This window comes from Aquarana catesbeiana, linkage group LG06, assembly GCF_042186555.1.
Source record: "Aquarana catesbeiana isolate 2022-GZ linkage group LG06, ASM4218655v1, whole genome shotgun sequence".
Lineage (NCBI taxonomy): Eukaryota > Metazoa > Chordata > Amphibia > Anura > Ranidae > Aquarana > Aquarana catesbeiana.
In genome coordinates, this window is record NC_133329.1 from 53,255,664 (window position 1) to 53,281,460 (window position 25,797).

At 44.5% G+C, this 25,797-nt stretch overlaps 1 protein-coding gene across 3 annotated transcripts in view; it reads left to right on the forward strand.

Moving 5' to 3' along the window:
• The first annotated feature begins 370 nt into the window (after window positions 1–370).
• Window positions 371–25,797, forward strand: part of LOC141148413 (malonyl-[acyl-carrier protein] O-methyltransferase-like) — a 62,014-nt gene continuing 36,587 nt past the window's right edge. Inside the window, exon 1 of one of the 3 annotated variants that reach the window (XM_073635900.1) lies at window positions 371–481. In XM_073635900.1, the coding sequence (XP_073492001.1) occupies window positions 371–481 (111 nt within the window). Of the gene's footprint in view, window positions 482–9,627; window positions 10,211–16,311; window positions 16,851–25,797 lie in introns of those variants that run through there. The other 2 variants (XM_073635898.1, XM_073635899.1) reach the window with 2 other exon arrangements.

The window sequence follows — 25,797 nt, forward strand, 5'->3', positions numbered from 1 at the left end:
TATACCAATGTAAGGGACAGCCTCACTGACCAATAGGGAGGCATTGAGGGGTGGGGCCAAAAAAATTGAAATTTGCTTAGAACTTCAGCTATCAATGACTCAGAATCTAATGATTACTTTTCTACATAGTAACCTTTGCTTATGCATTTTTTTCCCATCATATTTTCAATCCGAATTATTGAAGTTTGGTACAGGTCCACTTTGAAGAGAGACGGTTTTATTTTTGCCATACAGGATGAAGTGACAATGTATCTGCAAAGGAATGCCCCCCCCCCCCATCCCTAGAAGGTCCTTCTTTTTTTTTTTTTTTTTTATATATTTCCTCTGTTTTATCTGTTCTATCATTTATAGGTGATAATCTGAGTCCAAAATGTTGACACGGGAGTTTGAAGGAAAGGAGCAAGCAGCTGATTATCAGAAATTCAGGTTTGAGCCATCACAAGAAATAATAGACCTCATCTTCAGTTACGTGGATGAAAGGGTGAGTGACGCTTCTGCCTGGTATATGCCCAGCTAAAAACAATAGGCCACTTGTAAAATTCAAACCAGAATTACTTTGCTTAGATTAGCAGAGCCACTCAAGTTATTTTTTTTTTAAAGGGGTTGTCCAGCCAACAATCTGTTCTATTAGACAGATCAGGGAAGGCTGCTGTTGGGTTCTTACTGCTGTGTGTGACCCAATAGGGAGATTTCCCCCAACTTCCTATCCCAATTAATGGTGCCACCAGGATGCGAGTAAAAAAGAACAGAGGGTCTAATTCTTCCTAAATGTTTTTTTTTTTTCATTGTTATTAACAATCTTTTCAAATATTTCCTAAATAGTTGTGGACACTGGGGAGATCTATTTATCAAAAATACTTTGGAGGAATGTCACACACAATTGTGCACGTCACACAAATTTTGGCTGTAATTTCTCTAATAAATCAGCTCCATCTAGTGGCTAACATGTAGTATAGCTTTCTGAAATACCTCAATGAGAAAATACACCACATTTTGGCCACTAGATGGTGCTAACTATCACAGGGATTACTGTATATAAAGAAATTACAGCAAAATTGAACTAATGTGTTTGACATTCAGCCAATGATTGTTTAATAAATAGATGCCTTAGTGTGCTGCACACACCCAAAAATAAAAACAAATTCAATTAAACATAATGGGGGTTTGTAGTATGTCCTGTCCTTCTATTCCTCCTCTTGCACTTGCCCAAAATTCCTACCTGTGAAAATTACAGTTACTGTGTAAATACAGATGCTGTAATAGATGATGCTGTCAAAAAATGGACCACAGTATAGAAAGATACAAAGTAACTTTGTTTATAAACCTGGATGAGACAGGCGATGGAGAGATACAAAGTCATATTGTTTATAAACATTGATCAGAGGAGATAGAAAGTAACCTGTGACTTTTATATCTGATCTGTTTCATTTATCTGCAGATGACCATCTATTGACATGTGCTTTCAATTAAGTGGTTTTGCACAGAGCAGCCCTGATCCTCCTCTTCTGTCACCCACTGGTGTTCCTGGCCTCTCCCTCCTGCTGAGTGCCCCCCCATAGCAAGCTGCTTGCTCTGGGGGCACTCCTGCATGCTCACTCCTGAGCCACCTCCTGTGTGTCTGAGACACCAAGAGCACGGCTCATCCCTGCCCCTTTTCACTCCCTCCTCACTGGCTGTGATTGACAGCAGTGGGAGCCATTGTCTCAGCCAATGAGGAGGGAGAGACTTGGGAGAGCTTCAGCGCTTGTGCACATCACTGGATCGCAATAAGGTGATTATCAAGGGGGGGATTCTGCACACAGAAGGTTTTTTACCTTCATGCATAGAATACACAAAGGTAAAAAAAACCTTCATCCTTTATAACCACTTTTAACTAGTTGCCGCCCACCCACCATCAAATGATGGCAGGGTGGTGCGGCTCTCGTTCTGGGATGCCGTCATATGACAAGTGCCACAAATCAGTGCCCATTAGTGATGCCAGTCTGTGCTGGCTAACAGTGCTGTCCATCAATGCCCACCAGTGCCGCCTATTAGTGCCCATAAGTGCGGCATATTAGTGCCACCTAATCAGTGCCCGTAAGTGCCGCCTCATCAATGCCCATCAGTTCAGCCTATCAGCGCAAATCACCGAAGGAGAAAAATTACTTAATTACAAAATTTACATTTACAGAAACGAAGTAAAAACTTTTTTTTTTGTAGAAAAAATGAAAAACCCAGCAGTGATTACCACCAAAAGAAAGCTTTATTTGTGTGAAGAAAATGATAAAAATTTCATCTGGGTACAGTGTAGCATGACCGTGTAATTGCCATTCAAAATGCGACAGCGCTGAAAAACAGCCTGGGCAGGAAGGAGGTGTAAGTGCCCTGTAGGCAAGTGGTTAAGCCCCCGTTCACACTAAATCCGACTTTGAAATTGTGCAACATCACTTGTGGCCAGGGGTGTACACTTGTGGCCAGGGGTGTACACAGTTGGAGTGGTCCCATTCACTTGAATGGGTCATGCTTGGCAGGCTACACCTGGTAAATGTCACAGGGAATATAATTCCTGCTGCGACTGCAACATGTGTACACCCCTGGCCAGTGGGCAGATTTGGTGGGATAGCCAGTGGACGGGCCCTGGGGAATGTTGGTGGTCAGACCAGGGGGGGTGTAAGGGACCCCAAAATTTCTGATGGTTACCCTGAGAGCCACAGTGCTGAGTCTGGAGGATCCCAGTGCTGGGACACTGCAGCAGCAATGTACTCTGCTGTGTGCCTATGTTCTGCTTTGTGCCCTGCTATGTGCCCCATGCCCTGTGATGTGCCCCATGATCTGCTGTGTACCACATGATTTGCCCTACTGTGTGCCCTGTGATGTGCTCTGTGTACTCTCTGATGTGCTTGCTGTGTACCGCCTAATGTGCCCTTTAATATGACCTCCTATGTGACCTGTGATGTGCCCTGTGCCCCATGATGTGCCTACTGTGTGCTCCATGCCTTGCTGTGTACACCCTAATGTTCCCTGTGCCTCCTGTGATCCACCATGCTGTGCTCAATGTACCCTGTGGTGTAACCCTGCTATGTGCCCTGCTGTGTGCCCCCTGCACTGTGATGTGCTTTGCTGTGTACCCCTCAATGTTCCCTGTGCCCTGCTGTGCGCCCCATGCCCTGTGATGTGACACTTTGGTGAAGGATTTTGGTGAATCAACAAGATTTTGTTGCACTATTGTTTCACATATTTTTTTCCATCACTACAAGTTGGACTTTATCACCATATTGATTTGCATGTGTTGTAGCATATATATATTTTGGATATGCTATATGGACAGTTTTTATTATGTATGGGCTTTTATGTTGATTATATCACAATAGTAATATTTAGGATATTTGTTGATTGATTAGTGCACTACTGTGGAATTAGCTGTCTTTTTACATTGACAGTTGTTTTATCTCATTTGCATGCTTATTGAATATTAAGTGGCCACACGAACAGGTATTTTTCATTAGCGCATTGCGAACACATATATTTCGTTGACTAAAATCTCCAGTACATTTTACTTGACTAAAATTGAATGTGTTTAGTTAAATTGTAATATATTAAGCATTTCTCTAGAATTTCAAAACTCATTATATACTCCTGGAGTGAAAAAAAAAAAAATAAAATGTTTATGGTATGGTTTGAACAAACGACAGACAGATTTAACCGTTCTATAACTTCTTTACTCTTTGGTTCAAAAATATTGCTTTTTTGAGTCACAGCTTCATTCCTTGCTATAAGTGCATGCTACTTTTCTTTTGATTAAACAAAATAAACCTGAACATGCAGGGTGCCGGACGCATGGATTTCAATGGGATTTTTTTTTTCTGAGGCTCTAATCGCCTTAAAAAAGGGTGGGCTTGGGGCGCAGAGCACTGTGCCCCAAGCCAACAAAGTTGTGTGACAATAGCAAATTTAATATTTGCTATTGTCTTCCTGCTTCTCCTCCCGGCCAATTAGGAAGCGAGTCCTGAAACCCGATTGGCTGAGAGGTGAAGCAACTGTATTGGCCAGTTCACAATGCGATCCCGGCTCCTTTGTGCTTCTAGCTGCCTGTGATTCCAGGAGCAGCTCTGGGTTGCTAAAGAGGGGACATCAAAAATCCTCCTTTTGTAAAAGGCGAAGACAAAGCAGACATGATGGTGCTAAGGCTCAGCTCTAGAATAAATGAGGCAGCAAGTCCCCCTGGCACGCCTTGACCTCTGCACTGCTGCCCTGTGCTGGGCACTAACAGGTTACTACCAGCTAATGATGCCACCTGTCATCATCGGTGCACAGAGATGATGATAATAATGTGCCTGCTCCTGCCTTGCCTCTCTGTTCCCAGGGAATTAACCTGCAACAGCAGCTCAGTGGATCTGGGGAAGGTCAGTGTGATCTGTGCAGTGTTAATTTTGGCACCAAATTTCGATTTCGTTTTAGTCTTAGGACTAAAATGGCATTTTGGTTTTAGTCACATTTTTGTCTTTTGACTAAAATGCCATTTTAGTTTTAGTCGTATTTTAGTCATCTCAATTGTTTTTTAGTTTTAGTCGTATTTTAGTCATCTCAATAGTTTTTTAGTTTTAGTCGTATTTTAGTCGACTAAAATGGTATTAAGTTAGTAGACTAAAATGTTTTAGTCGGTTTTAGTCAACGAAATTAACACTGGATAGGTGGGGAAGTTCTCATCTGGTACTCAGCAAGGACCCGACTCTATTACCTACCTACCTGGAGGATGGCTGGAGCATGTATATCTCTCCTGTACAGTCATGAACCTGCCTGCTAATACATAGGTAAGAAGAGAGCCCAGCTTGCTCTACTGCCTGTCACTCAGGGCTGGGACAAGGGGTGGGCAGGAGGGGCAATTACCCTGTATGCAGTGAAGCAAAGGGGGGCCTAAAAATGGCTGCAGGGTGGTACACCCATGCTATGGCATGTATTAATAGTGGAGGAGGGGGGTGAAATTCTGCATCCTTGCCCTTGACGTTGGATAGCCATGTCCCGGTACTGCTGTCACTGATTGCATTTATAACATGTGAGCACATTGGGGTATATTAGTACCCCTATCTGACCGACTGACCGAATAGGGGGGTTGGGTGGTTTGTTTGCCCCAAAAAATAGAGCACCAGTTACTACTGCCACCCCCACACTGCAATTAAATCACTGTGGACAAATGCTTGCACGAGTGAGACATGCCAAAAAGGAAGATCCTAAGAGTTATAACAGACAATAGGGGTAATATGGTAGCATTATTTAAACAAACCACCACAGCAGAAGAACCACCCAGCTCTAGGAAGGAAGACTCCCCCATGACAGAATGTGACTGTAAAAATCCAAAATTAATGATCTGCGGTGAGCCATTTTTATTTTTACATGACACTACAGTCAATTATCAAATGGATATGAGATGATCTTTGGGCTGTCTGCTCTACTCTACTGGTGTATCTTTATTTTTTTTCCACTTTATTTGCAACTCGTGTAAAACTATTCTCATAAGATGTTGGACCACACACCGTGTGGTCTCATCTGGTGCATACCTAGTGGCCCACATGATTCAGCAGAAGGAAGCAAATGTTAGGGGAATCTTTGATAAAGCAAGATCAATAGTGAACAACACTGAAGATATTCAAGCATTGTGGCTTTACTCTTTTAAATGACTGCCCCACACACTGGTCAAGTAGTACATTCAACATAGTTACATAGTTAGTCAGGTTGAAAAAAGACACAAGTCAATCCAGTTCAACCTTAAAAACAATAAATAAATAAAATAACAAATATTGTACAATCCAATATACCCAATTTTATAACCTCAGATGATCCAGAGGAAAGCAAAAAACCCCAGCAGAGCATGTTCCAAATTGCTACAGCAGGGGAAAAAATTCCTTCCTGATCCCCCAAGAGGCAATCGGATTTTCCCTGGATCAACTTTACCTATAAATGTTAGTACCCAGTGGGGCGGCACAGTGGTGTAGTGGGTAGCACTTTCGCCTAGCAGCAAGAAGGGTCACTGGTTCGAATCCTAACCACGACACTACCTACCTAGAGTTTGCATGTTCTCCCTGTGCCTGCGTGGGTTTCCTTCGGGTACTCCAGTTTCCTCCCACACTCCAAAGATATGCTGGTAGGTTAATTGGATCCTGTCTAAATTGTCCCTAGTATGTATGAATGTGAGTTAGGGACCTTAGATTGTAAGCTCCTTGAGGGTAGGGACTGATGTGAATGTACAATGTATATGTAAAGTACTGCGTAAATTGACGGTGCTATATAAGTACCTGAAATAAATAAAAATAAAATAAAATATTCTGTACATTTAGGAAAGTATCCAGGCCTTTCTTAAAGCAATCTACTGAGCTGGCCAGAACCACCTCTGGCAGGAGTCTATTCCACATTTTCACAGCTCTTACTGTGAAGAAACCTTTGCGTATTTGTAGATGAAATCTCTTTTCTTCTAGACGTAAAGAGTGCCCCTGTGTCCTCTGGGTTGATCGTAAAGAGAATAACTGAACACTAAGTTCACTATATGGACCCCTTATATATTTGAACATGTTGATCATATCCCCCCTTATTCTCCTCTTCTCAAGAGTGAATAAATTCAGTTCCTCTACTCTTTCCTCATAGCTGAGCTCCTCCATGCCTCTTATCAGTTTGGTTGCCCTTCTCTGCACTTTCTCCAGTTCCCTGATATCCTTTTTTAGAACTTGTGCCCAAAACTGAACTGCATATTCCAGATGAGGTCTTACTAATCATTTGAACAGGGGCAAAATGATATCTCTCTCTCTCTAGAGTCCACCTCTCTTAATACAAGAAAGGACTTTGCTCGCTTTGGAAACCGCAGCTTGGCATTGCATGCTATTATTAAGCTTATGATCTACCAAAACCCCCAGGTCCTTCTCCACTACGGATTCCCCCAGTTGCACTCCCCCCTAGCATGTATGCATATTCTTAGCCCCCAAGTGCATAACTTTACATTTCTCAAAACGAAATCTCATCTGCCACATAGTCGCCCAATTAGACAGTGCATTGAGGTTGGCTTGTAAATTGGAGACATCCTGTAAGGACGTTATTCCACTGCATAGCTTGGTGTTATCTGCAAAGACAGAAATGTTACTTTCGATCCCAGACCCAATATCATTTATAAAGATATTAAAAAGTAAGGGTCCCAGCACTGAATCTTGGTGTACATCACTGATAACCTTAGACCATTCAGAGTAAGAATCATTACCACTACTCTCTGAATTCTGTCTTTTAGCCAGTTTTCTATCCATTTACAAACTGATATTTCCAAGCCTGTAGACTTTACCTTACACATGAGCCACCCCTCTGTCCAAGGTTTTACTTACCTCTTCATAAAAAGAAATCAGGTTTGTCTGACAACTTCTGTCTTTCATGAATCCATGCTGTCTGTTGCTTAAAATGTTTTTTTCCAGCAAGAACTCGTCTTTTTGGTCTTTTATTAAAGGCTCCAGTATCTTCCCGACTATAGAAGTTAAACTAACAGGTCTATAGTTACTTGGTAAAGACTTTGATCCCTTTTTAAATATAGGCACCAGGTTAGCCCTGCGCCAAACCAGTGGTACTATTCACGTCATTAATGAGTCCCCAAAAATTAGATACAATGGCTTTGAAATTACAGAGCTCAATTCTTTTAGGATCCATGGGTGGATGCCATCAGGTTCAGGTGCTTTATCCACCTTTATTCTGTCTAAATAATTTTGGACCATATCACTTTTGAGCCATGATTGCAAGACTCCTCAAACTGAAGGAGTCGGTCTGCCAAATCACAAACTTGGGACACAGGGACAGCCTTCTCCCTTGTTAAATGGAAAAAGCTTACATCATTGCATTACCTGCTGCCTGCTATGCGGAACATACTAAAACCCTCCTCCTGAGTAACACCATTTCTAAGTCCCTGGCTGTCCCTGCCCTCTTTGATCTACTCTACTCAGCCACCTTGAGGACTTTAAACACAACACTAGCTACCAAGACCGTGCCACAATTGCACAGAGGATGAAAGAATTGAACAAATTGAACCAGCATTTTGATTTGTTCTTAGATCCAAGCAGGCTTGTACTGGCCATCGGGACTACCGGGAGATTATCCGGGGGGCCAATGGCTCAGTGGGCCAGTCAGGTGCGGTCCTGGAGCCGCTCCTCTCTGACAGTGAGTGATCGCAATTTCACTCCTGTCAGGAGGAGCAGCTTCCGTCATATGCTGGAGAGAGCATTAGGCATTATGCTCCCTCCAGCCTGCAGGGGGAGATAGACCAACGGCAGACTTTCCTTCCTCTCTCCCCTATCACTTGTTATCACATGACTGGAGAGAGGAACGAGAAGCTGCCTTCAAAATGGTGAGTACATGTGGGAGGGGGAGAAGAGGGGGGACACTGATGTGAAGGGCTGCTGATGGGGGCTCTCTGATGGGGACTGTGATGTGAAGTGGGCTGCTGGTGGGGACTCTGATGTGAAGGGAGCTGCTGATTGGGACACTCTGATGTAAGGGAGACAATGTTGGGGACACTCTGATGTAAGGGGGACGCTGTTGGGGACACTCTGATGTAAGGGGGACGCTGTTAGGGACACTCTGATGTAAGAGGGACGCTGTTGGGGACACTCTGATGTAAGGGGGATGCTGATGGGGACACTGATGTAAGGGAGCTGCTGATTGGGACACTCTGATGTAAGGGGGATGCTGTTGGGGACACTGATGTAAGGGGGACGCTGTTGGGGACACTCTGATGTAAGGGGGATGCTGTTGGGGACACTGATGTAAGGGAGCTGCTGATTGGGACACTCTGATGTAAGGGGGACGCTGTTGGGGACACTCTGATGTAAGGGGGATGCTGTTGGGGACACTGATGTAAGGGGGACGCTGTTGGGGACACTCTGATGTAAGGGGGACACTGTTGGGGACACTCTGATGTAAGAGGGACGCTGTTGGGGACACTCTGATATAAGGGGGACGCTGTTGAGGACACTCTGATGTAAGGGGGACGTTGTTGGGGACACTCTGATGTAAGGGGGACGCAGTTGGGGACACTCTGATGTAAGGGGGACGCTGTTGGGGACACTCTGATGTAAGGGGGATGCTGTTGGGGACACTCTGATGTAAGGGGGATGCTTTTGGGGACACTCTGATGTAAGGGGGGCACTGTTGGGGACACTCTGATATAAGGGGGACACTGTTGGGGACACTCTGATGTAAGGGGGACACTGTTGGGGACACTCTGATGTAAGGGGGCGCTGTTGGGGACACTCTGATGTAAGGGGGGCGCTGTTGGGGACACTCTGATGTAAGGGGACGCTGTTGAGGAACACTCTGATGTAAGGGGGATGCTGTTGGGGACACTCTGATGTAAGGGGGACACTGTTGGGGACACTCTGATGTAAGGGGGACACTGTTGGGGACACTCTGATGTAAGGGGGCGCTGTTGGGGACACTCTGATGTAAGGGGGCGCTGTTGGGGACACTCTGATGTAAGGGGGGCACTGTTGGGGATACTCTGATGTAAGGGGGACGCTGTTGGGGACACTCTGATGTAAGGGGGGCGCTGTTGGGGACACTCTGATGTAAGGGGGATGCTTTTGGGGACACTGATGTAAGGGGGACGCTGTTGGGGACACTCTGATGTAAGGGGGACACTGTTGGGGACACTCTGATGTAAGGGGGGCACTGTTGGGGACACTCTGATGTAAGGGGGGCGCTGTTGGGGACACTCAGGCCTGTGCTGGCCATCGGGACTACCGGGAGATTCCCGGTGGGCCGATTGGCAGCGGGCCACTACAATGTCAGACAGTGACTGTGTCACTGTCTCTCTCCGTCCCAGCGTCGCCTGGCGCCGGGCGGCTCCGCTCCTGCACTCGGCGGGCGGGCCGGCCGCCGGCGTCACAAAAGAACAGGCAGGCAAGGCAATGCATTGATGACACTCCCCCAGGCACTCCCCCTAACAGCTATCAATATAGCCATTTGGGCGGCCTCTTTGTCCCGGCGCCGTGACGTCACTCACGGACGGAGGGCGGAGGCGGCCCGGGGACATAGGAGGAGGCGGAGCCAGGGCGTAGCAAAGCAAGCCTGGCTGCAAGTCTGCAACCTAGAGGAGCTGAAGCCAAGGAGGAGAATTCGGAATCGGATCAGAAGTTCAGAACCACCACCAGGCACCAGCAACAAGTACAGAGAGAGTCGAGACCAAGGCTATAGTGTCACTGTCATCATTCAAGTAAGCAGCAGTGCAGCACTATAGTAATAATAACTTTTCTAATAATAATAGTAATTACTAGTAAGTAACTGAATATACAGCATGGAGGGGTAAATCTGTACTGTATAAATGTACTGCCTCTGGTCATGGTTAAATTATTCATCAGTTACCATGGCCAGTGGCATTAAATTAATAATTGACCAGTGGCATTAAATTAATATTAATGCCAGGCATTAATATTAATTTAATGCCACTGGTCATGGTCAATTATTAATTTAATGCCACTGGCCATGGTAACTGATGAATAATTTAACCATGACCAGTGGCAGTACATTTACAGTACAGATTTACCCCTCCCCCCCTCCCCCCGCCATGCTGCATATTCAGTTACTAAAAGTAACTGAATATGCAGCATGGCGGGGGGAGGGGGGGGGTAAATCTGTATTGTAAATGTACTGCCATTGGTGATGGTTAAAATATAAAGTAACTGAATATGCAGCATGGCGGGGGGAGGGGTTAAACTGTAAATGTACTGCCACTGGACATGGTTAAATTATTCATCCATCAGTTACCATGGCCAGTGGCATTAAATTAATAATTGATCAGTGGCGTTAAATTAATATTAACCACTTACCAACCGGCCCATAGCCGAATGACGGCTGCAGGGCGGTTGGATAACTCTGGGAGGACGTACTATGACGTCCTCCCAGAATTCCCCTCTTGCGCGCCCCCTGGGGCGCGCACCCGAACACATCCGTGACCGCCGGGTCCAGGGGACCCGGCGCATCACGGATCCCGGTAAATGACCGCTGATCGCGGCCGTTTACCATGTGATCGCGCCGTCAAATGACGGCGCGATCACATGTAAACAGACCGGCGTCATCTGATGACGCCGGTTCCTCTCCTCCCCTCCTGTGTACTGATCGGTACACTGTGAGCGGAGAGGGGGATGGATGGATGTCTGCAGCGCTGTGGGCTGTATGTGTAGTGCCCACAGCGCTGCACAGAGACATCCATCCATCCATCCATGCTCAGCCATCCCTCACTACTATGCAATGCTGTACCCCCACACTACTCTGCAATACTCTGCAATGCCCCCACAATACTCTGCAATGCTGTGCAATACTCTGCAATGCCCCCACAATACTCTGCAATGCTGTGCAATACTCTGCAATGCCCCCACAATACTCTGCAATGCTGTGCAATACTCTGCAATGCCCCCACAATACTCTGCAATGCTGTGCAATACTCTGCAATGCCCCCACAATACTCTGCAATGCTGTGCAATACTCTGCAATGCCCCCACAATACTCTGCAATACTCTGCAATGCCCCCACAATACTCTGCAATGCTGTGCAATACTCTGCAATGCCCCCACAATACTCTGCAATGCCCCCACAATACTCTGCAATGCCCCCACAATACTCTGCAATGCCCCCACAATACTCTGCAATGCTGTGCAATACTCTGCAATGCCCCCACAATACTCTGCAATGCTGTGCAATACTCTGCAATGCCCCCACAATACTCTGCAATGCTGTGCAATACTCTGCAATGCCCCCACAATACTCTGCAATACTCTGCAATGCCCCCACAATACTCTGCAATGCTGTGCAATACTCTGCAATGCCCCCACAATACTCTGCAATGCCCCCACAATACTCTGCAATGCCCCCGCCATACTCTCTGCCATGCCCCCGCCATACCCCGCCATACTCCGCAATACCCCGCCATACTCCGCCATACCCCGCAATACCCTGCCATACTCCGCCATACTCCGCCATACTCCGCCATACTCCGCAATACCCTGCCATACCCCGCCATACTCCGCAATACCCCGCAATACCCCGCCATACCCTGCCATGCTGAGCCATGCTCAGCTGTACTCGGCCTCTGTATGTGGTCAGGCTGTGAAAGTCTCACACATGTGGTATCGCCGTACTCAGGAGGAGTAGGAGAATCTATTTTGGGGTGTACATTTTTATGTACATGTTATGTGGTAGAAATATTGTATAAATGGACAACATTGTGTTAAAAAAAAAAAAAGCGTTTTAACCACTTCCCGCCCGCCAGCCATCATACAACGTCCTTGACTTTGTGCGGAGATATCTGAATGATGGTTGCAGCTACAGGCATCATTCAGATATCAGCTTTTTCAGCCGGCGATTCCCTACACCATGAGAACGATCATAGCAGCTGTTCCACTGCTTGATCGTTCTTACGGGAGGCGAGAGGGGACGTCCCCCCTTCCCGCTGCCTTGCGGTGCTTCTACCGACTCACCGCTACGATCGAAGCCAGGATCTTTTTTTTTTTTTTTTTAATTTCAGGCTTCCCAGCCTAGAGGTGAGATGTGGGGTCTTATTGACCCCATATCTCACTGTAAAGAGGACCTGTCATGCCATATTCCTATTACAAGGATGTTTATATTCCTTGTAATAGGAATAAAAGTGGTCAAAAAATTTTTTTTAGGAAAAAAGCATCAAACTAAAATAAATAAAGTAAAATTAACAATAAAAAAAAAAAAAAAAATTTAAAGCGCCCCTGTCCCTGCGTGCTCGCATGCAGAAGCGAACGCATACGTAAGTCCGGCCCACATATGAAAACGGTGTTCAAACCACACATGTGAGGTATCGCTGCGATCGGTAGAGCGAGAGCAATAATTTTAGCCCTAGACCTCCTCTGTAACTGAAAACATGTAACCAGTAAAAAATTTTAAAGCGTTGCCTATGGGGATTTTTGAGTAGCAAAGTTTGGCGCCATTCCACAAGCGCGTGCAATTTTGAAGGGTGACATGTTGGGTATCTATTTACTCGGTGTAACTTCATCTTTCACATTATGCAAAAACATTGGGATAACTTTACTGTTTTGGTTTTTGTAAAGCACAAAACATTTTTTTTTCCAAATAAAACGCGTTAAAAAAATTGCTGCGCAAATACCGTGCGAGATAAAAAGTTGCAACGACTGCCATTGTATTCTCTAGGGTCTTTGCTAAAAAAACATATATAATGTTTTGGGGTTCTAAGTAATTTTCTAGCTAATAAATGATGATTTTTACATGTAGGAGAGAAATGTCAGAATTGGCCTGGGTGCTCCAGAACGCCTGAAGGTGCTCCCCTGCATGTTGGGCCTCTGTATGTGGCCACGCTGTGTAAAAGTCTCACACATGTGGTATCACTATACTCGGGAGTAATAGCAGAATGTGTTTTGGGGTGTCATTTGTGTGGTATGCATATGCGGTCTGTGAGAAATACCCTGCTAATATGACAATTTTGTGGAAAAAAAAAAGTAAAAAAAAAACCTTGATTTTGAAAAGAATTGTGGGAAAAAATGACAACTTCAAAAAACTCACCATGCATCTTTCTAAATACCTTGGAATGTCTTCTTTCCAAAAAGGGGTCATTTGGGGGGTATTTGTACTTTTCTGGCATGTTAGGGTCTCAAGAAATTAGATAGGCCGTCAGTAATTCAGGTGTGATCAATTTTCAGATATTCGCACCATAGCTTTTGGACTCTATAACTTTCAAAAAGACCAAATAATATCCACCGATTTGGGTTATTTTTACCAAAGATATGTAGCGGTATAAATTTTGGCCAAAATATAAAGAAAAATTACTAATTTGCAAAATATTATAACAGAAATGAAGAAAAATGTATTTTTTTACAGATTTTTCGGTCTTTTTTCTTTTACGGCGCAAAAAATAAAGAACCCAGCAGTGATTAAATACCACCAAAAGAAAGCTCTATTTGTGTGGAAAAAAAGGACAAAAATTTCATAAAGATACAGTGTTGCATGACTGAGTAATTGTCATTCAAAATGTGAGAGCACCAAAAGCTGAAAATTGGTCTGGTTAGGAAGGGGGTTTAAGTGCCCAGTTGTCAAGTGGTTAATGCTACAGTGGCATTAATATTAATTTAATGCCACTGGTCAATTATTAATTTAATGCCGCTGACCACGGTAACTGATGAATAATTTATTGCCACTGGTCAATTATTAATTTAATGCCACTGGTCAATTATTAATTTAATGCCACTGGTCAATTATTAATTTAATGTCACTGGTCATGGTAATTGATGAATAATTTAATGTCACTGGTCACGGTAATTGATGAATAATTTAATGCCACTGGTCACAATAACTGATTAGTAATTTAATGTCACTGGTCATGGTAATTGATGAATAATTTAATGCCACTGGTCACGATAACTGATTAGTAATTTAATGTCACTGGTCATGGTAATTGATGGATAATTTAATGTCACTGGTCACGGTAATTGATGAATAATTTAATGCCACTGGTCACGATAACTGATTAGTAATTTAATGTCACTGGTCATGGTAATTGATGAATAATTTAATGTCACAGTAATTGCTGAATAATTTAATGTCACTGGTCACGGTAATTGATGAATAATTTAATGCCACTGGTCACGATAACTGATTAGTAATTTAATGTCACTGGCCACGGTAATTGATGAATAATTTAATGTCACTGGTCACAGTAATTGATGAAAAATTTAATGCCACTGGTCACGATAACTGATTAGTAATTTAATGTCACTGGTCATGGTAATTGATGAATAATGTAATGTCACTGGTCACGGTAATTGATGAATAATTTAATGCCACTGGTCACGATAACTGATTAGTAATTTAATGTCACTGGTCATGGTAATTGATGAATCATTTAATGCCACTGGTCACGGTAACTGCGGTAACTGATTAGTAATGTTATGTCACTGGTGATGGTAACTGATTAATAATTTAATATCACTAGTCATGGTAACTGATTAATAATTTAATGTCACTGGTCACGGTAACTGATTAATAATTTAATGTCACTGGTCACGGTAAATGATTAATTTAATGCCACTGGTCTCGGTAAATGATTAATAATTTAATGACACTGGTGAATTAATTTACTGCCACTGGTCACGGTAACCGATGAATGAATTTACTAGTGCCACTGCTGATCATGGTCACTGATGAATGAATTTACTATTGCCACTGCTGGTCATGGTCACTGATGAATGAATTTGCGGCCACTGGTCATGGTCACTGATGAATTAATGTACTGCCACTGGTAGTCATGGTCACTGATGAATTAATGTACTGTCACTGCTGGTCATGATCACTGATGATGAATGGATGTACTGCCACTGGTCACTGATGAAATAATGACTGACCACTGGTCAGCCATTAATTCATCAGTGACCAGTGGCAGTACATCAATTCATCAGTGACCAGTGGCAGTACATTAATTCATCAGTGACCAGTGGCAGTACATTCATTCATCAGTGACCAGTGGCAGTACATTCATTCATCAGTGACCAGTGGCAGTACATTCAATTAATCAGTGACCAGTGGCAGTACATGAGTTCATCAGTGACCAGTGGCAGTACTGGCATTCTTGGCAGCAGCACTGCTTGGGGAATCATTGCTGGGTTGGCTGAGAGCTCTGCTGAAGTGCTCATCCACCAATGAGCTGATATCTTCCTAGAAATATGTGAACAGGACACTTCTGGAGGCCTCTCCTTCTCTGGGCTGCAGTCCTCTTCTTTAATATTGGCTGGGGTATGGCTGGAGAAGGAGCTGGCACTGCTACCATTGCTGTTGCTGCCACTCTTTGGAGCTTCCTGCATCATGGAGTAAAAGGCTAGTTTCTGTATAATATAAACTGACAACAACCATCAGCCAAGTTTTTATTAATTAAAAGAGAAGTATGTTTTATTTTTTTATTTTTGCTGTTTTATACTTACCTAGATGGATGCTGCATCTGTCCCCCGGCGCCTATGCACTGAGAACCAAGCCATCAAACACCGCTGATGGCTCGGTTCTGTTAGCTCCCCGAGCAGAGAGCTGCTGCCTGTCAATCAGCAGCTCTCTGCTCTGCCCCCCCCCTTGCTCACTGGAGTGCTGAGCTGTGGAAGAGCGAGGAGGAGTGGCTGTCTCAGACTCTCAGTGGCTCTCTGAGAGGCTGAGGCGGCTATCAAGCCAAGCACCTGGCAGGTCCAGACTTTATTGTCATGATGACGCGGTGCCTGGACTGATTTTGGTGACATCAGTAGAGAGAAGATTTCAGCCCACTCTCTGCTGAAAATGGGTCACAGGAGTGTAAAACGAATTACACTCCTGTGATCCACAGGAGAAGCCCAGCCAAACGAGCTCAGGCTGGACTATTAAAATCGCTATTAAACTTTTCCAAGAAAACTTTACAAATGGCATATTGGTGTATTTGGAAAATGCAGATGCAAAAATCTGCAATGCAACAATCTTTTCCAGATCAGTTGCCCTGTCCTAGATTTTGCAATTCTTTTGCCAATTCATGACAGGTATTTATGTGTCTGTATTGCTTGTTCAAACCTTAATACCATAGATAATAACATAAGATTAATAGAAGTTTACTTCAGAAGTATATAAGCAGTTTTGAAATTCTAGAGAAATGTTTAAATAATGTATTACACTTTAACTAAACCCATTAGGTGTGACGTGCAACAACAAACATGTTAAAACACAAGACTAAACGTAAAGGAGGAGCTGAGAAGTTAAGAGAAAAAAAAAAACAAGCACTTGAGGCAGATGCCACTAAATGTGTAAAACTAGACGTATTATTTGCTGGAACATCAGCAAAAGCTGAGAGCAGCACTGGCCTGACTGCTGTGGTAAGTCAGACATAAATTTTTTATTCCTTTTTAAACATAAAGATTTGTGGACTTTTTGGATAATATTATGCCTACAGTTGTGACTTACTATATGTCCATTCTTAGGCTGGGTCCACAATAGAGGAGAGTGGAGAGGAGAGAGAGCATGAGGCAGGCGATGAATGTGAAGACGATAGAGGAGATGAGCAGGAACATGAGTGTAGACAAGAGAGAGAAGGCTTGAAAAAAGACAGAGGATTAGAGAGAGGAGAAGATATAACGCATGAGAGAGTAGATGACAGAGGAGATGTAAACCAAGGAGAGAGTGTAGAAATGGCAGCATACACAGAGGAAAGTGAAGTCACAGAGGAAAACATTGATTATTACATTCGTCCCCACCAGGAAAACTTGAAGATATTTTTTAATTATCATCCGCAACAAACATCAAGAAATCCATTGGTACAGAGAGTGTTCTGGTGCAAGGATGGCACTAATAGACGGTGGCTTACTTACTGCCAAGAACGCCATGCATTACATTGCTCTGTCTGCATAGCATTTGCCAAGTTAGCTGACAGATCTCCATTCATAAGTGGTATGACAGACTGGAAACATGTTCATCAGCGCATAGAGGAACATGAAAAGAGCATGGCACATAAAACCTGTGCAGAAGCATACTTCTTAAATGCCTCTAAATTAGATGTTCAACATTTACTTAGTGGAAGTCAGCTGTCCTCACACAGAGAACAAATCAGAAAGAGGCGACAAATACTGGAGCGTGTAGTTGATGTTGTAAAATTGATTGGCAAAAGAGGACTTAGCTATAGGTCAGAGAATGAGGCTGCATACATGCTTGATGACAGCAATATTGATCATGGTAACTTCTTAGAAATTATACTCCTGTTAAGCAAGTATGATGTCTGTCTGAAAGAGCATTTAAAAGAATGCACTGAAAAATCTACGAAGTTACATCAGACTGGGGCAAAAGGCAGAGGTTCCCTGGTTACGTTTCTGTCTGCAAGAACCATCAATTCTGTCATTGACACCATTCAGCACCTTATACAGGAGACCATTGTGAGAGACATAAAGAATGCCGTAATGTTCTCTGTGCAGATTGACACCACACAAGACATCACCTCACAAGACCAGTGTTCTATTGTTTTGCGATATGTTACAGACACCATTCATGAACGGCTTATTAGCATTGTCAAGTGTAAAGAATCTACTGGACAATATTTTGTGGATATTGTTTCTGAGCTTGCGGAGAAGATCAATTTGGACTTGAGCAAGTGCATTGGACATGCTACAGATGGTGCCTCTAACATGCAAGGCCGCTACAAAGGCTTTTCTACTCACATGTCCAAATTTTCACCAAATCAAGTGCATGTTTGGTGCTATGCCCATGTTCTTAACTTAGTTTTGGCTGACACAACCCAAACAGTAATTCAATGTGGATCACTTTTTGCAGTGCTTAATGACATCGCAGTGTTCTTTCGCGAGTCATATAAAAGGATGAATGTGTGGGAAAGTGAGCGCCAAGACAAGCACCAGAGACGACTCTCACTAATTGGAGAGACACGGTGGTGGGCCAAGGATAACGCTCTCAGGAAAGTGTTTGGATCATTTGCAAATCCAGACAATTGTCTCTATGTGGATGTCATTCTTGCATTGACAGCAATACAAGAAGATATTACCTTAAAAACGACTGCTCGCATTCAAGCACGAGGATTTGTTGAAGCTCTGCTGAAGTATGAGATGATACTGACGGCACAAACCTTCCTTAGAATATTTGAGAAGACTTCACCACTGTCCAAATATCTTCAAACACAGGGGATGGATATACTGTCTGCTCATAGAATGGTTTTGGCAACATATGAAAGTCTTAAAAATATGTCAAGAGATTTTGCCTCAGTTAGCGCAGCTGCAGAGAAATTTGTTCTGTGGGCAAATGAAAAATTGCAGGAGCAGGACAAAGAGATAGAACTGGAAGTTCAGTCTACATTGCCATCACAAAGAAATAGGAAGAAGAAAACCATGCCTGGAGAGATTGCTCATGCTGAAACGATCACAAGTCCAGAAAAGGCTTATGAAGTCACAGTTCATAATAAAATAATGGACACAGCTACAGAGACATTGCACAGAAGGTTCCTAAGTCATGGCACACTCTATGCTGACCTTGCATTTCTGGACCCAAGAAACTTCGCTCAGTTAAGGTCTTCGTCTCTTTCACCACTGATGTTCCAAGAACTTAGCAAATGTCTGTTGAAGTTTGACAGTGAAGCAAGTCCTGAGAATCTACAGTGTGAATTAAGCAGTTTTGCTCTTCAGTGGGAAAGATTAAAAATGTCTCCACTGGACGAATACAAGGTAAAAACATTGGAGAATGAGAGTGAAGATGAGCAGGTTGAAATCCAGTGTAAAAAGTGTTCCTCATGTAAAGAATGCCCGCTATGTTGCTACCAGATTCTCAGGAGGTTCAATCTAATGTCAAATGCCTACCACCTCCTAGGTCTTGCATACCAGTTCCTACTCACCCTGTCCATCACTCAGGTTGCTTGTGAACGTACATTTTCAACACTCAAGTTCATCAAAAGCAGACTCAGAACCAACCTGTCACAAGAACATCTGGAAGCTTTTATGTTGATGTCAACAGAAAAGGACATCCTCTGCTCTCTTGACTCTGAAGTGATCATTGACAAAGTTGCAGAGAAAAGTGAATTGTTTTCTAAGCTTCTTCTATAGGCCCTAACAGTGGTTTTGGACCTTTTTGTATGGTTAGCCGTTTATACTGCCTTGGTAATTCGCATTGTATGTTAGAGTGGATTTTTCCCTGTCTTTTTATGTTTGTGATTCCCACAAGTTATTGTTTGAACTGTTTCTTGTTAATATTATATTCAAACGTAAGTTGTTATTTATAACTGTTTTCCTTATTTATGACACCTGCCATTGAACGGAGTGTAACTTACACATTTCATTCTAAAGGCGTCTGTAATGTTGGAATGCATCCTTTTCTCTAGATAATAAAAAAAAGCTGTTTATACATACAGTGGAATGTTTTTACTTATTTTTTTGCGCAATTGCGTATAGTTTATATACTGTTTTTGTGTGTGTTTGAAAAATTAAAGTGGGCCGGTCTGGATGAAGTCCAGGGCCAAATTTTTGTCCCAGTCCAGCCCTGGGGACACTCAAAATTAAAGTGGGCCAGTCATGAGGAAGTCCAGGGCCAAATTTTTGTCCCAGTCCAGTCCCTGGATCTAAGTAATGCCGCGTACACACGAGCAAACTGTCCGACAGAAAAAGTCCAACGGAAGCTTTTCATTGTGTATACCAATCGTGTGTAAGCCTCATCGGACTTTACTTTTCGAAAAATCTGATGGACCTAGAAATGGAACATGTTCTAAATCTTTCTGATGGACCCAATTCCTATCGGGAAAACCGATCGTCTGTATGCTGATCTGACGGACCAAAAAAGAAGCAAGTACGAGACGGAAGCTATTGACTACTGGCTATTGAACTTCCTTTTTCTAGCCCCGTCGTAAGTGGTGTACGTCACCGCGTTCTGGATGGTTGGACTTTGGGCTGACCGTGTGTAGGCAAGACCACTTGAATGGAATTACATTGGAGAAACGTCGGAGTTTATTAAGACGGCTAAACCGGTCGTGTGTACGCGGCATAACTGATGAAATGTTCTCGCCAGTGCTTGCAGCAGCTGCTTGTTTTGTCAACCCTACTGTCTGTAAAAAGCCTTGTTGATGTGGCGGATGAAAATATTCAGGAATTACTTAAGAAGGCAGAGGAGTATGCTCGTGCCGTAAGAAAATCCAAATTGCCCCACTTACTTACAAGATGAGGATCTGTCTTACACATCTAAGCAGCCGGTCTTTCAGCTGCAGAAGACCCAGGCAGAGTATCTTCCTAAACAGGCAGCATAGAGCAGCAGATCAGTCTGACTGATAATTCGGTGCACAAAATCCATTTTGCTATGGCCTTCTCACTGGCCTCAGTGGCATGTTGTTTCTTAGAGTCAATTTTGTATTTTGAAGCACCTAAAAGAGCAGTGCAAATAGTTTGCTGTGGTGGACTGGCTTGACTTGGCCCATCATTGGAGGTCAAGTTATTCTGATTTTACTTTCTCTCACCCCACACATATATATATTCAAACTTTGGGTGGGTTACTGCCTTTTCTTTGTCCTTGCTGTTAGACTGGAATAGTGTCAAGGTGGACTCCCTGTTCTCCACCGATATCCATTAACATAAACGAAGGGACACGTTCTCCAATGCAAATATGTTTACTGAATCTTCAAGTCATCAAAATCGTCATATACATCAATTGCAGCTACTGTATACAGTTATGAGCACCCCTGCTCTTCCTCAGGCTGTATGGCTTTGTGTGACATTCTATAAGTAATTCCCTCTTTTATTCAAAAACTCTAGTACAAGTGGGTGTTACCCCACAGGTGTGTCCCATGCTTCCAAAATGAAAGGCCCTGGGAGAAAAACATTAACCCCATATCAGTTCCAATTTGTTTCCTACCTAGGCAAACAAATGCCTGCACAAGCCAAATAGATTGAGAAAGAGATAAAACAAATCTTTCAACTCATAGTGTCACAATCAAAACATCAATAATTCCATAAAAACATATTTTCATTCATCATCTAGAAAAAAGTATCCTGAATGAAAAAATTGCATACAGGTGCAATAGACATGTAGTCCACAGATTCCAATCAGGACTTCATAGGATTTTCATCCTTCTGATCAATTCATACCTATTAACATATGTCAAGATGCAACTATCTGAAAATAGAAAATGTAAAAAAGTCGCTAACTGGATCATCATAAAAATAGATGCGACTATCTGAAAATAGAAAATGTAAAAAAGTCGCTAACTGGATCGTCATAAAAATAGGTACAAATCATAATCCTTATTCATCCCATCTGGATAGAGGGATCTTAACCTGTTGATCCACCAAACCTCTCGCTGCTTAAGTCTCAGTATTCTGTCACCCCCTCTTCTGTCTCGGGGAACCTCCTCAAGCACCATAAATCTTAAATCTGAGTCCTGATGTCCTTTCTCCAAAAAATGTCTTGATACTGGCAACTCTGGTTGTTTCAATCTAATGGTGCTGCAATGCTGTGCAATTCGGTCTTTAATCTTTTGAGTGGTTTCACCAACATACAGCAATTTGCATGGGCAGGTCAGAATATAGATCACATAGAAAGATTGGCATGTAAAAAATCCTTTGATCACAAAATTGTCTCCATTTTCAGGATGGACATACTGGTCACCTTTAAGTAAAAGATTACATTGAATGCAACTCAAGCAGGGAAAGCACCCTTTCCTTTTCTTACCCAGAAATGTCATTTTAGATATATTTTCCCTTGGTCTATATTCTGATCTCACCAATGCGTCTTGCAGCGTTTTATTCCTTCTAAAGGCTTCAAAATGGTGTTTGTTGAAAGACCTCAATCTGTGGATAGGAGCGTTTTAAAAGGGGCCAATGTTTCTTGATGACTCTAAAAACCTGCTCGCTATAACTGTGAAATTGCATCAAAAACGGTAATCATCTTGTCTGTGGTCTATGTCTCACTGGAGCTATACCCATCTCCTCCTGTTCTATCTTTTTTACTTCTTGTGAAATAATGTAATTGGGATATCCCCGTTCCTGAAACTTATGCCGCGTACACACGAGCGGACTTTCTATCCTACTTGGTCCGGCACACTTTCCGACGGACTTTGTCCGCCAGGTGCGCCGGACTTTAAAACGAACGGACTTGCCCACACACGCCGGGATTTTCCGGCGGGCTAAGTCCGCCCGTCTTTCCGACGGACTTTCGCCGGAGTTCCGGCGGACTTTCAGAATGAACGGACTTGCCCACACACGGACAAGTCCGTTCATTTTGAACGTGACTCAGGTGCGACGGGACTAGAGAAGGATGTCAATCTTGCCGCTTTTATCGGCGAGATTGACACCTTGCTAGCCCCGTCGCGGGGCATACCAGGCCCTTAGGTCTGGTATGGATTATAAAGGGGAACCCCGCTACGCCGAAAAAACGGCGTGGGGTCCCCCTAAAATCCATACCAGACCCCGATCCGAGCACGCAGCCTGGCCGGTCAGGAAAGGGGGTGGGGACGAGCGAGCGGCCCCCCCCCTCCTGAACCGTACCAGGCCGCATGCCCTCAACATGGGGGGTGGGTGCTTTGGGGGAGGGGGGCGCCCTGCGCCCCCCCCCCCCCAAAGCACCTTGTCCCCATGTTGAGGACAAGGGCCTCTTCCCGACAACCCTGGCCGTTGGTTGTCGGGGTCTGCGGGCGGGGGCTTATCGGAATCTGGGAGCCCCCTTTAATAAGGGGGCCCCCAGATCCCGGCCCCCCACCCTATGTAAATGAGTATGGGGTACATGGTACCCCTACCCATTTACCTAGGAAAAAAGTGTAAGTAATAAAACACACTACACAGGTTTTTAAAATATTTTATTAAACAGCTCCGGGGGGGGGATCTTCCTCCGGCTTCGGGGGTCTTCTTCCGGCTTCGGGGGTCCCTCCGCTTCATCTTCTCCCGGCGTCCGGTTGGTTCTTCTCCGCTCTCCGGCCTCTTCTCCCGGTGTCGCAGGTCTTCGGCCGGCTCCTCCGCTCTCTTCATGTAGCTCTATTGCGAGCGGAGGTCCGGACTTCTTGGCTTCTTGGCTTCTTGGCTTCTTGGCTTCTCTTCTCTTCTCTTCCCCCAGATGTTGACACGACGCTCTCTCCGGCTGGACTGGTCTCTGAGGGCTGCGTTGTGACTTATATAGGCGGAGACCCCGCCCCCATATGATGTCACAGTCCCTGGGCATGCTGGGACTGTGACGTTTTAGGGGGCGTGGTCGACCACGCCCCCTAAAACGTCACAGTCCCAGCATGCCCAGGGACTGTGACATCATATGGGGGCGGGGTCTCCGCCTATATAAGTCACAACGCAGCCCTCAGAGACCAGTCCAGCCGGAGAGAGCGTCGTGTCAACATCTGGGGGAAGAGAAGAGAAGAGAAGAGAAGAGAAGCGAAGCCAAGAAGCCAAGAAGCCAAGAAGCCAAGAAGTCCGGACCTCCGCTCGCAATAGAGCTACATGAAGAGAGCGGAGGAGCCGGCCGAAGACCTGCGACACCGGGAGAAGAGGCCGGAGAGCGGAGAAGAACCAACCGGACGCCGGGAGAAGATGAAGCGGAGGGACCCCCGAAGCCGGAAGAAGACCCCCGAAGCCGGAGGAAGATCCCCCCCCCGGAGCTGTTTAATAAAATATTTTAAAAACCTGTGTAGTGTGTTTTATTACTTACACTTTTTTCCTAGGTAAATGGGTAGGGGTACCATGTACCCCATACTCATTTACATAGGGTGGGGGGCCGGGATCTGGGGGCCCCCTTATTAAAGGGGGCTCCCAGATTCCGATAAGCCCCCGCCCGCAGACCCCGACAACCAACGGCCAGGGTTGTCGGGAAGAGGCCCTTGTCCTCATCAACATGGGGACAAGGTGCTTTGGGGGGGGGGGCGCAGGGCGCCCCCCTCCCCCAAAGCACCCACCCCCCATGTTGAGGGCATGCGGCCTGGTACGGTTCAGGAGGGGGGGGGCCGCTCGCTCGTCCCCACCCCCTTTCCTGACCGGCCAGGCTGCGTGCTCGGATCGGGGTCTGGTATGGATTTTAGGGGGACCCCACGCCGTTTTTTCGGCGTAGCGGGGTTCCCCTTTATAATCCATACCAGACCTAAGGGCCTGGTATGCCCCGCGCTCGCCGCAATAGGAAGATTTGTTTTTCCTATTGCAGCGAGCGCGAGATGCAATACCATCCCCTCGTGTCGCATTTGGTCCGTCGGACCAGCCTACACACGAGCGGGCTTTCCGTCGGACCAGCACACACACGAGCGGACTTTCCGCCCGAAACTGAGTCCGACGGAAAGATTTCAAACATGTTTAAAATCTAGGTCCGGCGGGCTTTTGGGAAGAAGTCCGCCGGAAAAGTCCGCCGCCGCCCACACACGGGCGGATTGTCCGGCACACTCTGGTCCGCCGGACCAAGTATGCCGGAAAGTCCGACCGTGTGTACGCGGCATTAGAGCACATTTTCTTCATTCTTAAATTCCTCACGGTTTCATTACTAACTATTCTCCTGACCCGTAATAGTTGGCTTCTTACAATGGAGCGGAAAACATGGGGGGGGGGGGGGTGAAAGCTGTCAAACAATAGTAGCTGATTCCTATCAGTCGACTTGATATACAAATCGGATTCCATCCGATTGTTATCAATGTAGATCCTGGTATCCAAAAATGGAACCGATTTCCCCCCATGTTGATTTTGAATTGAATCTCATGAAAAAAATCGTTCAGCATCGCATCAAAGGCAAGTAGCGATTCCATGTTGCCCCGCCATATGACAAAATCATCATCAATGTATCGCCACCAGGTGGCGCAATGGCTTTTGAATAATTCATTCCGAAAGATATAATTATGTTCTAAGTCATTCATAAATGTACAGGCATATGGCGGGGCAACATTGGAACCCATTGCAACTCCTTTCAGTTGCATGAAGAACTGATCCTTAAACAGAAAATAGTTGTTTGATAATATTATTTTAAATAATTTTTCAAAAAGAGAGATTTGCATGTCTGAAAAGTTGTTACATCCTCTAATCAGATCCATCGCCGCATCAATACCAGGTTGATGTGGGATGGAGGTGTACAAACTATTGACATCCCAAGTGACTAAAATTTCATTTCCAAAACACTGGGAAATTTCCTTGATTTTACACAGAAAGTCATTAGTGTCCTTGATATATGCTTTGGTATTCTTCACAAGGGGTGCCAAAATCTTGTCTAAAAACTGTGCAGTTGGAACAAAAATAGAATCGCTTCCTGACACTGTCAAGTATATCGTTGGCCCAGATCCGTGGACGGTCCAACTATGGGGGTATTAGGAGAGAGACATCGGACAACTCATCAGCCAAC